General features: G+C 35.5%; 1 protein-coding gene across 3 annotated transcripts in view; it reads left to right on the forward strand.

Annotated features, from left to right (window-relative positions):
* The window catches only part of LOC138698293 (cytochrome P450 4C1-like), a 66,761-nt gene that overhangs the window by 38,601 nt on the left and 10,174 nt on the right, over positions 1–17,986 (forward strand). For all 3 annotated transcript variants that reach the window (XM_069824088.1, XM_069824089.1, XM_069824090.1), the window contains one exon: positions 14,117–14,285. In XM_069824088.1, the coding sequence (XP_069680189.1) occupies positions 14,117–14,285 (169 nt within the window). The remainder of the gene's footprint in view (positions 1–14,116; positions 14,286–17,986) is intronic.

Below are 17,986 nucleotides of genomic sequence, written 5' to 3' on the forward strand. Positions count from 1 at the left end.
CAAAAAATCATTGTTGACGAGTGTTATCAAAGAGTTGAGTAATTTCGAGAAATTTAAGATAAATATGAAACAGAATGGACTTTTCCCTAACATCTGAATCTAATTACATTTTATATGATATATCCTATTTCTGCGAGGGCGGACCCAAAAGTAACCGGAACCGAACTGTTGCGCGCGCATGGTTTATAATTACGAGTTGTGCTGTTAGGTGGTGTTAGTTTGGGTTCTCCCGCGACCGTTAGTGAGCAGGCGTCAGTCTGAGTGAAGTGGTTTGTTTGTTGTGCTGTGTTGTTTGCGTTCCTGTTTCAACTTTTCGGCGATTAGTGAGATGGCCGATCACAAGGAACAAAGAGTGTGTGTGAAATTTTGTTTTCTGTTAGGGAAAACTGCTGCCGAGACAGTTGGGATGCTTCGGCAAGCCTTTAATGATGATGCTTTGGGAAAATCTCAGGTCTACGAGTGGTTTTCTCATCTCAAATTTGGCAACATGTCAACTGAAGACATGCCACGCCCCGGGTGTTCTTCGACAGGAAGAAATGAAGAGAACATTTCCAAAATCATACGTGCAATTGATGAAGATCGTCGAAAAACCATTAACGAAGTTTCTGAGCAAACTAATCTGTCATGGAGCACGGTCAAGCGAATTTTAACCGAAGATGTGCACATGAAACCGGTGTCTGCAAACTTTTTTCCTCGCTTGCTCACAGATGACCAAAGAGAAAACCGGTTGAGAGTTTGGCGCAATTTGAAGAGTGAAATGCAGAACGATCCAAATTTTCTTAAAATAATTGTGACTGGGGATGAGTCTTGGTGCTATGGGTACGATCCAAATTTAAAGAAAGCATCAAGCCAGTGGAAAACTCCAAATTCACCACGACCCAAGAAAGCACGTCAAGTGCGATCCAATGTGAAAACAATGTTGATTTGTTTTTTTATGTGAATAGCGTTGTCCACAAAGAGGTCGTTCCGCCAAGACAAACAGTGAACCACCATTTCTATTTGGATGTGTTACGAAGATTACGAGAGAGTGTGCGATGAAAACGGCCCGAAATGTGGAGAAATGGGAACTGGTTGCTTCACCACGACAATGCTCCAGCCCACAGAGCTCTGACGGTCCGACAGTTTTTGACAAACAACAACATGTTACTTGTGCCTCATCCTCCCTCCCCACTCACACGATCTGGCTCCGTCGGACTTTTTTTTGTTTCCACGGATGAAGAAATGTCTGAATGGAAAGCGATTCAGTGAAGTGGATGATGTCAAAGAAAACACGATAACGGTTTTGAACAGTATTCTGTCTCAAGAGTTCCAGCACTGTTTTCAGCAGTGGCAAAAGCAATGGGACAATTGCATTAATGCACATGGACAATACTTTGAAGGGGACTAAAGTACTGTGAATGTAGAGTTCAATAAAAATGCAAAAAAAAAAAAAAAAAAGCATTCCAGTTATTTCTGGGTCCCCTCTCGTATATGCCACAACTGTCGATACATATAATGTGTCATAAATAACAGTGTTCTGTAAATATATTCTTTAACAGAAGATGTATTTGACTGCCAAAAAAGAGAAACAACTGGCTATAACATACTAACTAGTAGTAGTGGCATGTTTGTGGCGTCACAAGATGGGGCACGTGGTACTGAGACGTCACAAGGTGGGGTACGTTGAAGTCTTGACGTCACAAGGTAGGGTAAGGATGGGCTCGTAACGACACAATGTCATGACGTCACAAGATCGTGCCTGACCGGGAAAGGCGGGGTTATGATGTCACAAGGAAGGGTAAGAGTGGGGTCACGGCGTTGCGCGGGTCGTGGTAGCAATGCGTTGTGATAGTAATGACGTCTGCAATGCGTAGGTATGACTACTGCCATTGTGGAGGGGTGGGGGGGAGAGAGTTTGATACGAGGTGGGAGTGTGTTGTGATGTGTCGGGGGCGGGATGTGATAGGTATAGCTCGCGCAAAGAACGATTACTGAAAAGCAATGGTGGCGTTGCTGTCTGTTTTAACGTCTGTATGTAGGCACGCCGTGGGGAGAGAGAGGTGCGGGCCGATTTAAGTACTGCCTCTTCCAAGAAGATGAACAAATGAGGACATTTCTGTGGATATAAAGAACGTGGTAAGAGAAAAATTTGAAGCTGATTAAACACGCAGAATACGTTTACGAATGAAATAATAATACCGTGCAATACAAGACACATATTCACATGCAATGGAAGAAACTAAAGTCTTAATGTAACTCTCACAACGCAAGATTGATTCTATCGATGTCATTTCTCTTCCGTCTGTACTCTTGCATATCATTCAAGCTAACTCGTGACCTTTCCTATCGCCCGCTCTTCCTTATCGCATTGCTTCATTCGCATTCCTTCCGTCAGTATTTCCTGCTTGCGAGACCTGTTGTGTTCACTGCTCTGGTTGTGTTGAGGAGGTTATTCGCTAGAGATGGGATAAACTGTTCTTTTTAAGAAACAGTTTTGACTGTAACTGTTTCATGAACGAAGCCGTTCCAAAATAACAGTTTCAAAGAAACAGTTTCATAATAATATGTTTACAACATCAGTGCCAACTGTTCCAAGTGTTTCAACTTCTCATCTAGTTCGGGAACATGTTACAAAGCCCTTGAATCGTCTTTAAATGAGCTGTTCAGTGTATTATGAAAACAAAAGTCATTTTTGGTAGGTTACTGTTAAGGGCACAGTAAATAACTGCAATAATTCAAAATGAATCGATTTTAGTAAAAATGGTAAAATAGTTTAATAACGATGACATTAGCCGATGATATTTTTCGCGGTATATTAATAATTAACACTATGTTAGAGCACCATGAACATATTCTCCATCAATGGACAGCTAATAATTTATTAACATCAGATTTATTAGGGAATATGATTCGTACATATAAATTGCGCGATCCTACTACTGTTGCACGAAGGCCATGTGGAACATGCATAATATTGATTGGAGGTCAATGATAGCGCTATACGTGGCATTTGCAGACAGCAAAGAAGAGGAAAACTGTTTAGAAATTGAACCGTTTATCTCTTAGAACCATGTGGAACGTTTGAGCAGTGTGACACTCTTTCGTATCGAAACAGTTTCAATAGTGAAATAGTTTTAAATAAACTGTTCCAGCTTTTTTTGCCGGTCTCTATTATTCGCTCGATTCAAAGTGTTGGCGAGTTCAAGAGAGGTTGTGATCGGTAAAATTGGAAGCTGTCAGGTATTGCTGCTATAGATGTGGAAACAGTCATGTCAGGTTATGTTCGAAGACTGCTAATAAGCGAGAGGTCATCTCGGCCAATTAGCCAGGTCACGTTCGCAGTAATTATCGTCAGTTCTGAAGTGCCATTCTCAGGAAGATGAAAAAATACAGAAAGATTTGGAACCGGGATAGTTGCAGAACTCGAGGGGGGTTCCGTATATCTGCCCAAACGGTTTGAATTGTTGACAGGCGTTGAGATTGAAAAAATCAACACGGGTCCACAAATGGCTCTCTGACAACAAAATGTTCCAACTAGAATTTAGTCTGAAAAACAACTAATCGCCATAAAAGCGTTGGTAGGTATGTAAATTTGTTAGTGTAGTGTTAGCGGTAGCGGAAGATATAAAAGATAGCAACCTATACATTGTATGAAGAGTGATGGAAGCTACTGTACCAAATTAGACAACTTACCCGTACATATAGAATTAAAATGTGCAGGGTTTATGAATGGAGATATCAATTTTAAATTATATATCATCATTTGTTGAAAACTTGACGCATGTAAAATCGGAAAAATACATTTCGCAACATGTGTACAAAATCATAAACGCGAGTGTGAGAAGTGGTCAAACAGCATTTCAATGAGGCATAAATGCAAAATATAATAATGATGATAATAATAATAATAATAATAATAATAATAATAATAATAATAATAATAATAATAATAATAATAATAATAATAAATAACACGTTTTTACTGCGGTGTATATTTGCCGATGTGAACTGTTCGGTATTAATAAACCATAAGGTGACATACTCTCATAGGCGGAGTTATGGTGGGGCATGGGGGGGCACTGTACCCCCAAACTTGCCTAAATTCGTTTTTTTTCTATTGACTTTAGAAAATATTGAATTCAAAAGATCTTTTTTGCTTTTGTTTAGGATTAAGTTTCTGTGCTTAAAATGATTCAGATCTGCACTGTAATATTTATTTTTAATTTCTGAATGTATAAGAATTTCTATATCTCATTTAGGGAATGGAAGCATTGTGATGTTTCTTTTGTAACAGCCTGCACTTGTGTGTTAGAAGTCTGCAGATGTCCAGGCCGCCACTAGGAGAGGTATGAATAACATAACATACCGCACAAAAATCCAGAAAAAAGAAAAGTGATCCCGGTAAAATGTGTAAACTTAAAGACGAGATGAAATAAAATAATTAAGGTTCATATTTCATAAGATATCTTCAGGAAGGTAAAATTCATATAAAAAAAGGCGGTTAGCACTGTTTCGTAGTTTTATTGACGTATGCATGTGTTTCTGTACAAGAGAAAAAAAGAGGGAGATTTTTTAAAGTTATGCCCTATTATAATTTTGTTGTGTTGGCGTGCCTGAGAAAAACCCAGGAAGAAAAAAAAGGATCGTTTCGTTCAAGATTTTTGGTTGCCTCTAACAATAGTACTTATAAGAAAAGACATCATGAACATAACAATTTAATGAACCACAAACAAAGTAGAGAGAAAAGAAGTTACAAATATTATACAAGTTAAGAGCTGTGAATACATAAGAATAACCCCAAACAAGGGAGTGGGGATAATAGAAAGATATCAAATACTAAAAGTCTAATAACGGCATAAATTGCCGAAAGAGAGAGAACTAATAACTAACATGGTATAAGAAGTGAAAAGATGGTAATATACACTAGGAGTGATCAAACACCCACATGAAAAGTACAGTTCCCCGTGGCACACGGGCTCTGATAAATCCAATAAAGTTCAACACTCCAACCTTTAGCTGGATGCCGGTGCTGGTCCGTGTAGAATACGCCGTCGCCGACTCACAAACTATTACCTTTAATACCACCATAGACTCGAAGAAACTTCACTGTCGTATATAGGATGTTAACCATCCCACACTGTCTAGACTATAGTAATTAACAGAGCTGGCCAATGCTCTGTTAGAGATGAAGCAGACCGTCACCGGGTCTATGTAACTGCAATATGAAAGCGATGTTCTATCGGTGATGCGTCCCACGCATAATCAGAGTCGTTCCCTTTTAACCATGCGGGTCGACTGAACCCCGACGATGGCGAAGTGCAAACAAGCGACGAATCCTCCAGTGAAGGTTGGAGACTGGTCGTCCTCTCTCTGTCTCGCTGCCAACAACAGTGCCTTCTCTCGAGGCCGCTCCTAGCTCCTCCAGCAGACAGCGCACCGCTCTCTTCTTCCTCCAATCAGAGGAGGAGAAAATGGGGGTGCGTTCACAAAATAAAAAAGAACAATGTAGACACCACTATGACATAAAAAATCCCCGCAGCATAAACTACACCACAATTTGTAGCAGACTTACAGTTCAAGTCCTATATAACTCAGTCCGAAACATCGCGGATGTGAATGTAACATTGTAAGAAATATGGGCTATTCCATATGAAATCGATCAGTAAAAAGCCTTGGATTTTTTAATACTCTAATTTTTTCCCTATTTAAACAAGGTGCTGAGGACAGTGCATTTTCAAAAATATACTATCGAAAGTCAAACGGTTTTCGTACTATTGAGCGACAAATTTAGCGTATTTATAAAAACAAACATCTTTCAGCGCTCAGAACTCTGGAACCATTTACTGCTGAACTTTGAACGGGAGCTCATTTTGAAGCTGACATTTGGTAGGTTATGTTAAGAGGTAATCCTTATTTCTATTATATATAGAGAGACAGATAATCTGATTTTACTTACTTTTAGGCTTTTTGCCAATTTGTAAAAATGTTTAAAATATTGAGAAAAAACCTTGCATTATTAAGAGGGACTTCGACATTGTTTGCTTAGTGGCTCGGCAATAAGTTTCGAGAGTATTAAATAAATTATTTTCACACGCCTAGACTTGAACGGCGCAGTACCGCTCGCACTGGCCGAGAGCTGAAGATGAGCGAGCGTTGGGCGTCATTTTACTCCTGTGTTTATGAAAACTTGTGATAAAGCTAGCCCAGCTATGCGCTACTAGACGAAACATCACGTGTTTATGTCTCTCCTGGACTTGCTTGTCTCGGCTAGCTCCCGTCTCACAGTCAGCTGGTTACTTCACGCGCGTACTATTTATTTTCTTTATTTGATATTTTCAATACTTTCTTATCAACGGTCCACCAGTAAAAAATATGTTTATTTGTACTTGCAATGCGGAATATAACCATATATTTTAAAAATATTTTTTCGTGGTCAAATGCGTCTTAATGAAGAAAAATCTAAATTTCTCCATTTCCATAAAAAGTAAGAAAAACTGTTTAAATGTCAATATAAAGTTTAATTTCTCAGCATCAAAATAAACCACGATTTTGATCATTGGGTGAAAGGGTTTCGGAGCCACAACAGTTTAAAGTTGCTAATTTAATGAAAATGCGATAAATTTAAATATTTTTAATTTAAACACTATGAAGTTCTGATGCCTCAAACTTTGCACGAAGTATTGTATCACAGTTCTCTACGTACAAAAAATTTTCATTGTATTTAAAAACTGCAAGGTCAATTTTCTCTATATTTCGGTCGATTTGAGATGGAATAGCCCATATGCTCTCGAAAATATAGTACTGTACTCCAACCACGAGAAACCCTCTGGGGAATGAGACGAAGCGGGGTAATGCTGTGAATGAATGTTTATGTCATAAGATGTCATAAGATCACACACGTGGGTACTCGTATCTCTATTGGCTAGCTCTCACAGCACAAACGACAACACTGATACAAACGTATTTATACTACCCCAGTTACAAAATTAGATCACTGTTAATCTCCTGGTCTTTTAATTTCTCCATACAGGAAATAACATATGCAGGAGAGCGCATGGTTTTTAAACTGACGTTATAACGTAATATTATCTATCTATTTAGTTCCAATAGATGACGCAATAGTAAGCACATTCCTTTCATGGTTGATCTCCTGGTTGGAGAACAGTACATCTATTCTGTTATGAAACCTGTACCAGATAATAAAATAATTTGGAACTGTGGAGCGACTGCAAAAGCATGAGTGGTGTGGGATTGAGAACTGTGCAAAGAATATTGTTAGTGAAGGAAAGAGGGTTTGTTTGGTGTTATGCTTACAGTAATCAATGGCTAAGGTCATCTGCCGCTAAGTCTTCGCATCTAACCCGATATGTGTCCACATCTATAGCAGCAATAGCTGGCAGCAGTCCATCATCCAATTTCACCGACCACAATCTCTCTTGAACCCGCGACCTCGTGCGGGCGGTGCGCCGACATTGTGAATAATTTATTATTATTTAAATATAGGTCTAGAAGTAAAATATATCTAGAGAAAAATAAAGAAGTGTAATATAGTATTTGTGAACATAGAAAAAGTATTTAACAGAGTGAATTGAAATAAACTGATGGGGATCCTAAAGAAAAAAGAGAAAGAGATGAATGAAATTAAAATTTCAAATTTATTCACAAGAGAGAAAGAGATGAATGAAATTAAAATTTCAAATTTATTCACAATTTACATTTGAAATGATACATATGAATAGCAGTTCTCAATGAGCAAGCAACGGAGTAAGACGTGATTGACAGCGAGCCTGCTAACTTAGCAAAGTGCAGTAGCATACGGAAGCCGTTTTATAGTGAATAAGTGAGGTGAAAAATCTGTGGAGAATGGATACCACAAGTCTAAAGGCGACCATCGATAGTATTAACCAAAAGTTGGAAAACAATATATTCAAAAAAGAAGGTGAAATACTTAGAAGAAGAGAAAAGGAGGAACAACTTAATTTTCTTTGGTATTGAAGAACAGGTGAAAGAACAGTCTATGGACACGTATGATGTGATAGTAAATGTGTGCTGGGAGTGGTTAGGCATTGACATTGGGAATGGTCAAGTAAAAGAGGTGTATAGAATGGGGCATGGGGAAAATAGGCCCATATTGGTCCGACTAGCAAACCGGATGATTAAAGAGAAAATCATGGATTGTAAAGAATGCATTGAAAGACTCGAGCATTAGTATAGATGAAGATTTTGAATATGAAGTGAGGTGTACAAGGAAGGTGCCGTTTATGAAAGCAGCTAGAAATAATGGACATTATGCAAAATTAATTAAGGACAAATTGAACATTAACGGGGAGTTATTTGATTTTGAATTTTCTTTGGAAAACTTGAATGCGTCGGAAAATGGAGAGAATATTGACGAAAGTAAAAGATTGGAGATAAAGGAGAGAGTTAGAAAGATTGTTAATAATAGTGGAAGAAATAGAAAAGGCAAAGTTGCGGAAGACATGAGGGCAGTGACTCAGGAGATTGCGAGGGAACAATGTCGAAAGAACCCAGCGTCAGCAAATTCCACTCAGGCGGTGAACTCTAAGGCAGCGGCTGCACCATCTAGTAGACGACCAGTAATGACGTCACCCCAAGGCCAAGCCAGCGGAACAAGCATAGTATCAGATGGCAACAGAAGTGGAGAAAGGCAGAAGGGGAGAGAGAGGAATGCTGAAGCGACGAAAGAAGAGACTGGTGAACGAGGAAGCGAAATAATTGCGGGGAATAGAAGGGGAAGTAATGAGTGTGTAAAGCGTGGCAGGAGTGCGAAAAGAGGGGGCAATAGTGGAGAAAAACCTGTCTATAATCTGAGGAAATGGTGCATCAGTGGGTTGAAATAATAGTTGGTTAGCTAGGTATTGGATAAATGGAAGTGAACTGTTGTACTTTCTTTTCAGTGTAAAATATTGTTATAAATAAAGCGAAAGCAATGTTGCTAGGATACGAGCGCTAATGAGTTGTGTGAGAAGAGTTTAGGCAGTGAATATAATAATAGTTCAAGTTTTTAGTGAAATAGTCAAAAAGGGTTAGGTCTTATGTATTAAATAAGTTATATGTATTGTTATTTAATGTATTAAAGGTAGGAATGATTTTTAAGGAAACTGAGACTAAGAGAAGGGAAGTAGAATGCTAGTTGATAAAGTAAAAAGATAGTCAAGTGAAAGGGAAGGGACATGAAAGACATAGCAAGAAAAGGCTTCAAGTGTCAAAATACGTCTTGTTTAAAGTTGTAAATTGTGCAAGTAAGGGAATGCTGGTCCGAATATAGAAATGTGAAGGGCCAGCAGGACCGAAGATTTTGAGAAATATATATCATATCATATCATGAATAGATACCCGAAATGAGCATATGCTCGTGCTCGGGTATAGTCCAGTAGTCTACATCAATTTTACAGTGATCAATAATAATGTTGATGATGGAAATAATAGTAACAATAATAATAATAATAATAATAATAATAATAATAATAGTAATGAAACAAAAATATTTACAATAACAAAATAAATACGAAGACTGATTAAATAAAATATAATACCACTAAGCGAGAGTTAACACAACTTAAATTAGCATATAATAACCAGGAAAAAAATGACGAACTCGAAAATCAACAGAAAAGTTCGTTGTATCGCAGACGACAGCAACCGCCGTATTGACATCGTGTTACGCATTATTGGTAGTAGGGTGGAGCCGAAGGTCTATGTAATTGCCCTTCTCTTCGAATCTTCTCATACAATCATGGGAAGTTAATATTGAAAAACAAAATGTCTACGAGTCAAACTGTTTATTATTACCAGTATAAATACAAATAATACTGAAATATATTAATCAAGTTTCAGTTAGAGATCTCCCCTTTTGTGCAAGAGGTATCATATCAAAACATTTTATGAATGGCAGGGAAAATATAAATTTCAAGAACTCTCTAGTGACAAGTACATACAATCAAGTGTATCTGTGGTGATGCTAAGAAATCATTTATTGGAGATGTACACTGTTATTAATTAAGAAAATGATCTACAGTATTTATATTTATTACAATGTTTTATCTTATAGGTTACATGCATAAGATAAATACAATAAAATATTAGTAATACATAATGCTACTAACACTTAAAAATAATAATAATAATAATATTTATGAAATATCATACAAGCATTTTCACTTTATTTTTAAACTTAAGAATGTGTAAATTGCTTAGCTCTGGATTATTTTTTAATACTGAATTGTCTAGTCCTAGTCCATAATTCCTACTGTGTCTTAATCCAGCTGTAGTGTGGCATTTAGGTTCTGCCAAAAGAGTTGGGACATTTCTTCTTGTGTTATGTATATGTTTTTCAGTTATAAAATTCATTCGATTTTTTTTTTAATAAATTAGTATTGTATGTTTATCAAACTTGAAACTTTACACGTGAGCTATGGGTCAAGCTGTACGAGCTGAACACATGCAAACTACTGCACAACAATCGTCACAATTTAAAATGAATTTACGTTAAAGGATTCGAATCCACTGCTACCAACGCAAAAAATATGAAACTGTTTTTTGTAGGACTGGGTCAACTGCCTGAAATAAAAAAGGAACAATTCATTTAAATATGTACGTATCTGAAGATGGAATATTGAAACTAAGCTTTTTCGCAGACTAGTTGCTAGTTGTGGATCAAGGGAATTCATGAATAAGTACTTCGATCTTGCAAAAGAAGCTCTACAAGTTTTTTTTATTACATTTGCAGGCTCATATTTGTGCAAAATAAGTCTCTCATTTATGATTTCCATAAAGAAGACGAGAAATCTTAGTGAACTTGAAAGTGATATCACTATATTTGCATCGAGTACAGAGTCCAGAATTGAGAGCTACTTTATGAAAAATAGGCATAATTACCACATTAATGAAGTTTAGTGTATAACGACTGAAAGTTTTTTTATTATGTTGAATATTATTTATGTTTCTGAACACACAGTGTTGGTTAATAAGGCATTTTATGTTTTATTTGTAAATAATCTCGCGACCCACTCGCCTCTTTATATACGATTCCCTCCCCTGGAGGTCGCGACCTCCATTTTGGGAACCACTGGGCTAGCGTAGTCTCCTACGAAATTGTTAAAAAATTTAGCTCAACAGGGAGGTGTATCCAAGACATCAGCTTGGGAAGCGCAGAATTTTAAAACTAATATAAGACAACAGTTGCTCATAAATTGATTGAAATGGATTATTCAGCTGTGGTTCAGTTCTATCGATAGAGATCTAGAAAAGTTGACACAGTGTATAACTTTAATATATATTTTAGTAATTGCCCTCTGTAAATTCTTAATTATCTGCTTGAATTTATCCATTAAATTCTTTACCTTTCACTGTATTTTATATTTAAATCTCTAAAATCTATACTAATAATAAATCTGTAACCAAAATTTTTCTGGTAATTTTCGCCTTTTAAAAAATAATTGGTGTCAACACGTATAATTAGCCATTCTGACACCAAAAATCGTTTTTATTTTTTATTTTTGTCTGTCTGGAGATTGTTACCTTTCCACGATAATGGCTGAACTGATTTATATGAACATTTGAATATAAATTAAGGTTGCTCCAACTTAGATTTTAGGCTGTATGGCATTCAAAATACTTTATTTAAAAGGGAAGTTATAAGAGGGTCTGAAATAATTAAATCAAAATATCTCGCTTATTATTGATTGCTATGAAAATTGTTACATAACAAAAGTTTCTTTAACATTGATTTCTGATAAGTTTCATTCTATTCGAAATTTTAATAGGACTGATATTTAACGAGATACAGGAGTTTTAAAATAACAATGCGTTTTATCATCGCCATCTCAGACCAATAGGCTATAATGAAATGGAAACAAATGACTTCGCCTATAAGGGGCCTTGCATAATAACAAACGGAAGATATTCATTTAACACTGTTATATGGATATAATAGTATGATGGGAATATGTAAATGTTTATCAATATTAACATACAGAAAATGTTTGCGTGTTTGTATGAAGTAATCTCAGAAGCTACTTAACCGATTTGTATAATTATTATTTCACTATTTGAAAGTGTGGTCTCTAGACAGACATAATGCTATATGCTATTACGGTAACTCCTGAGTGAATAGGGGACAAGTAAGATTAAAATAGATTGTTACGCACAGAAAACTTGATATCCTGTCGCAATATTATATTACTTGATTATTTAAACTTTATTCCACATAAGTTAGCCTACTCTAATTTTATACACTTCAGTTTCTTTTTGTCCACAGAACATAACATTACGGTATTTTAAAGAGTTTTATCGTAAAGGTGAGTATTTTTCAGGGACCAAAAATACAACACACATAGAGTAAAAATTTGTATTTTACCGTAGAACTCGCTGGAGCTGAGTTATTTTACAAAGTATCACAAAATAGTGTTCCTGCGCTCATAATTTACCCATGTTCGTTTCCGGTGTTTCATAAAATAATATTTATGTACCACCTTCAATTTCATTTCAGAGAATTAACGAACGAGAGTGTATTGATTTAGTATGCATTAATAGTACGTTAACTTAGCATCCCATTATATTATAATCAAAATATTAACTACGTTCATTTGAATTGTATTAAAATAGATAAAATGAATAAACTATGCAATAAAAGCAAAGCAAAAAAAAAAAAAAGAGTAATGAGCCAAACGGATTATGTTGCGCTGTTGTAAAAGTTGTTCCTCCTGAGATTCAAGAGCCCCCAGAACCAATTAAAACCTTACTTATCGTAGTACATCCGTTATCAACACACTTTCTAAACAATATAAGAGAGTACAACATCCTGTTCCAAGTGGCATCGTTTGGTGCAAAAGAAATACATAAAGTCATTTCTACGCTATCATTTAAAGTTTAAGCATAGGCTAATAATTTAATTGAAAACTTCTTCCAGCTGAGAGTAAGAACGTTCAGTTCTTACAAGTATATTTCATTTCAGACGCTGATCAATTGTGTATTAGGTCTAATAAAGTATCAATCTCAAAGTAAGATTGACTGCACAACTCCAGAAAGTACTGCATGATAATAACAGTTAAATTCATAGTTTTAAATACAAATTTGAAAATGATTCAGGAGCAAACGACTTAAAACATACAAAAAGCTATTATTCACTAAGTAATTACAAAACTGTATTTACATTTAAATCAATATTCCTTTCTAACAAGTGCAGCGAAGCACATGGTATGGCTAGTTTAACATATGACCTATATTGTTCAACATTTACTAGAAGAATTTGGTGAAGAACTGTTTTCAGAACATGGGAGCGGTGATAGTAGGAGGAAAAAGAATAAAGTGTACAAAATTTGCTGATCATATGGCGTTGTTAGCAGAAGAGGAGACGATACAAAGGGATATGCTACTGGAGCTTAAATGAGAGCAGCAGAATGGGATGAAGATGAATGCAAAGAAGAAGAAGACCATAGCCATAGGAAGAAAAATAAAGAAGATAAACCTGCAAATACTAAATGAGGCAGTAGAGCAAGTGGACAGCTTCAAATACTTGGGATGTACTATAAGCAATAATATCAGCTGCTGCCAGGAAATCAAAAGGAGAACATCAATGGCAAAGGAAGCTTTTAATAGAAAAGGGAGCATCTTCTGCGGACCGCTGGAAAAAGAATTAAAAATGAGACTAATAAAGTGCTTTGTGTGAAGTGTGGCATTGTATGGGGAAGAAGTATAGACATTACGACCAAGTGAAGAGAAGCAACTAAAAGTATTTGAAATGTGGATATGGAGAAGAATGGAGCGTGTGAAATGGACAGACAGAATAAGAAATAAAGCTGTGTTGAAAAGAGTGGGTGAAAAAAGAATATTGTTGCAACTTATCAGAAAGAGAAAAAGGAATTGGTTGGATCACTGGCTGAGAAGAAACTGCTTACTGAAGGATGCACTGGGAAGAATGGTGAACGGGAGAAGATTTCTGGGCAGAAGAAGATATAATATGATAGACGACATTAAGATATATGGATCATATTCGGAGACAAAGAGGAGGGTAGAAAATAGAAAAGAATGAAGAATGCTAGGTTTGTAGCGAAAGACCTTCCCTGAGGAAGAACACTTATGTATGGATGTGTGTATGTACATGTATTTGTTCCAGGAAAAACTATATGAAGAGTTCGAGAGCATATTTGAAGGATCTGACCGCCCTCCAACGATGAAGGATCTGAATGAAATGAAATATTTGGAACGTGTAATCAAGGAAAGTTTAAGGTTGTATCCCAGTGTTCCCGTAATAGGCAGACAACTTGAAAGTGACATTGAAATAGGTAAGTAACTCTTAAAATTATTCAATAAAATTTATATCTCACATATGAGTCATTCCACGTCAAATCGCACAGCCATAAAACACTACCTTCTCGGAAATGGTCGAATTTTTTTTCATGAATTCCAGACATCAAATAAAGAGACCCATATTGTTTTATTTTCATAATTATTAATTATTTGTGTAGTTATAACTATCTGAAATTACGCAAATTATGCGCTTACTGTTACATAAACTCACTTGGAACTCTGTGTCTACAAATAATTGAGATTTGCGGTTTGGCGCATTTTAAAGACTAAATACAACACTTTTTATTACTTTAGGCCTATCACTAATAAATTTAAAATTTGGAGTATTTTTTTAATCATTTCTTTTTTTAAAGCATAATTACTATATTAAATAGCCAAGTTAAAAATCTGAAAAAATTACAGACTTGTTCCCTGATGTATTATCTGTAAACTACTGCATTTAGAAATGTGGGATCTCCACACATACATTTGTAACAATTTATTTTCCGGAGGCATGCACGCGCTCGCGATTCTCAGCTAATGTACTACTTGCAGCCATAGAGAGACTAGAAGGCTGTCCGCGGCAATTTTTACGAAATCCCCCGTTGCATGTAATATCTGATCTCGCAATACTACGAAAGAAATGCATTCATTCATCACATGATCAATACCTTAAGGAACAATAAATATCTAAAGTTATCTTATTATTGTCAGAGGGGGAGCCCTTCACAAAGCTGTATGTTTATACTGTAATATAGCGAAGTGCTTAAAGATAGCAAGGCTGGGTAAGGCAGTAAACTTTATGGCAGTAAATAGATGGCAGGAGACAAAATATAGAAGAGAAAAATAATCAGTCAGAGTTTGAATTTCACGGAGTGACGTGTCTTCTATACAACATCAGTGACGGTAAAGAACGCGTAATATATAACAAGTGTTTAAATCCATTTGACCTTTCTAATCACGCTTTTAAAAAGAAAACACTAAGACGCATAAGTCGCGATTTATTGATAAAGCTCAATTTAAAGGAGTCTTTGAATGTGCGAATATGTGATTCATTCCGTAAAAAATCTATCAACTTCCAGATAGGTCAGATGAAATTATATGTGAAGCCGTTAGTTCTTGTGATATTAGTAAACATGAATCAAATAAAAGTGCGTGCAGAGAGAGTGATTATCCCAGTTCTTATTCTAGCAGAACTATGGATACAGCGCTAGAAATCACCAATATTGAGGAATTAAACAAGAGTTTGATGTCAATAGAATCCACTATCAAGAAAAGAAAACTACAACGAAAACGACACCCCCGTGAAAAGTTAAAAAAAATAAAAGGCTTCCAAGCAAGTAAAGTTTTTCATGTAGAAGATGCATCGTCATCCCTTCAAAAGTCGCCATATTTTATTTTTGACGGAATGCAAAGAAAATGTACAACCTGAAAATTACATAGTTAGGCCTATTGCAGACTTTTCTGAAAATTATTCATTTTGTAATACAAGATTGAGTACAAGGTGTGCATTGGAAAAAATGCCAAGACACAATACATCCTTTCGTAGTATATTTCAAAGAAGATACAGAAATTCGTCACAAAAATATTGTCGTCATCTCAGAAATCATTAAACATGACACCGATTCCTTTCATTGTTTTCAATCCGAAGCAATCAACTTCTTAAAGCGAGAATTTAACGATATGAAAAAAATCATTTACTTTTCCGATGGATCAAGTTAACAACACAAAAACAAAAAGAATTTTAAAAATAATTGCTTACATGAAGACGATTATGGAATTAGTGCTGAATGACACTTCTTTGCAACGTCGCATGGTAAAAGTCCATGTGGTGGCATTGGAGGAACTGTTAAAAGACTTGCCACGAGAGCAGCCTATACAAGATCCTATAAAACAACATCAACAAAAAAAAAACTGTTTGATTGGTCACAAAAAAACATTTCTAAAGTGTCATTTATATTTTGTCCATTGAATAAGCACAAAAACCACACTGAAAATTTGCAGGCCAGATACCACAATCTAAAACCAATAACTGGTACATTAAAATTACATTCTTTCATTCCGTTGTCAAAAACCGAAGATTTAGGCCTAGTAAAACAATTTTCTTTCAAGAAAGATGGTAGGCGAATGAAAATTTAGTTGAGAATGAAAACAAACGTTTAAAAAGCATAATGTACAAATATATGAGGATATCATAATAAGTAAATTAGCAGTGTTTTCTCGAGTGACTTGATCCCTACTGTGTGTAATCTTGCAACGTTCAGTCGATCATCCAGCGCCGATAAACCTCCCAGCGAGCTTCAACGCTTCCCGTCCACTGCTGCTGCACCGACCGCTACACATTGCGTCGTAAGTAATTAAATTTTCACTAAACTATTGGAGATCCCATTGTGATTTTTTCTGGAATTATTAAGAATACTTCAGTGCACCTAGTAGGCATTTTGTTGGATTTTTAATACGGCTATTTCACATTGATATCTAACTTTTAAAAATTGAATCATAACGAAATATTTGTAATAATTACATTAAAATTAGTTAGTAAATATTTAACAAAAGACAGTACTTTAAGCTTTTAAATGCATTTTTCAAAAACATTTTAACATAAATATCCTCGGAAATATGACGCTTTAAATGTTGAATTTGCGACATTTTTAACGAATTTTAACATGCAATATTTTAAAAACATGTGGACTTAGGAGGAAATAAAAGTACACTTGTTGGTTTATTAGACCCATAGAGTTGGTGAAAAAAATATAAACGCAATCAGAAATATGAAGGTCAAAATTTGTATAATTTTGTGCGATTTGACGTGGAATGACTCATATATAAGAGTGTACAAAAGTAATAGATTAATTCTTTATCTTCGAGTCATAAATGTGGTAAAACGTTATTTACGACACAAATATTAAAAATTATATCTTTTATCTTGAGAAGGAATGTATGTGAAACGAGCCACATACCGAGTGAAGTAATCCCACGAGCGAAATAAATGACTTTTAATGTGAATTTTTTTAGACAGCCGTTCCTTCTTACTGGTATAGAAACAATACTGTACTCCGCCTAATGCTAATAGTCAAACTTTATCGCATTAAAAGCAGGCACTAGTGTAATTCAGTGGTAGAATATAAGTAGAGCATTACGACTGTAGATTGAGTGGTCCCCGGTTGGAATCCGGGTGCCCACTATTTTCTTAATACTTACATTATATATTTGTTTCGTATACTTATCAAGAATATATTTGCAGTAATTAAGTTTGTGTACATCTCTTAACCAAGAAAGTAATTTTTGGAAGTAGGCTGTTTGAACCACTTTAATGATCGGTTAAGGTTACTACCGTGTGATATTAATAGGCTAAATGAAGGGTTCAGAGCCATAGTGGGCCAAGCGCCATTTATTAAAACGTAGAAAGTAAGAGTTAAAGGTAAGTGAATATCATAGTTTAATGAAGATTTACATATCATTTAATTTTAATGTATATACTTTATATTACTTACTATATGTTTCCATTGAATTATGGTAATAACTTAATTTTAACACTTCTTTTCTACGTCTTTAATATATGGCGCTTGGTCCACTATGGTTCTGAACCCTTCAAATAGAACACAACATTTACTAAATATTATTAATATTGTAAATTTGGGATGAAATTGTAATGCTTATAGTGCAATTGTTACAATTTGTAATGAAAATTCATTGT

Source organism: Periplaneta americana, chromosome 4 (assembly GCF_040183065.1).
Source record: "Periplaneta americana isolate PAMFEO1 chromosome 4, P.americana_PAMFEO1_priV1, whole genome shotgun sequence".
NCBI classification, from domain to species: domain Eukaryota; kingdom Metazoa; phylum Arthropoda; class Insecta; order Blattodea; family Blattidae; genus Periplaneta; species Periplaneta americana.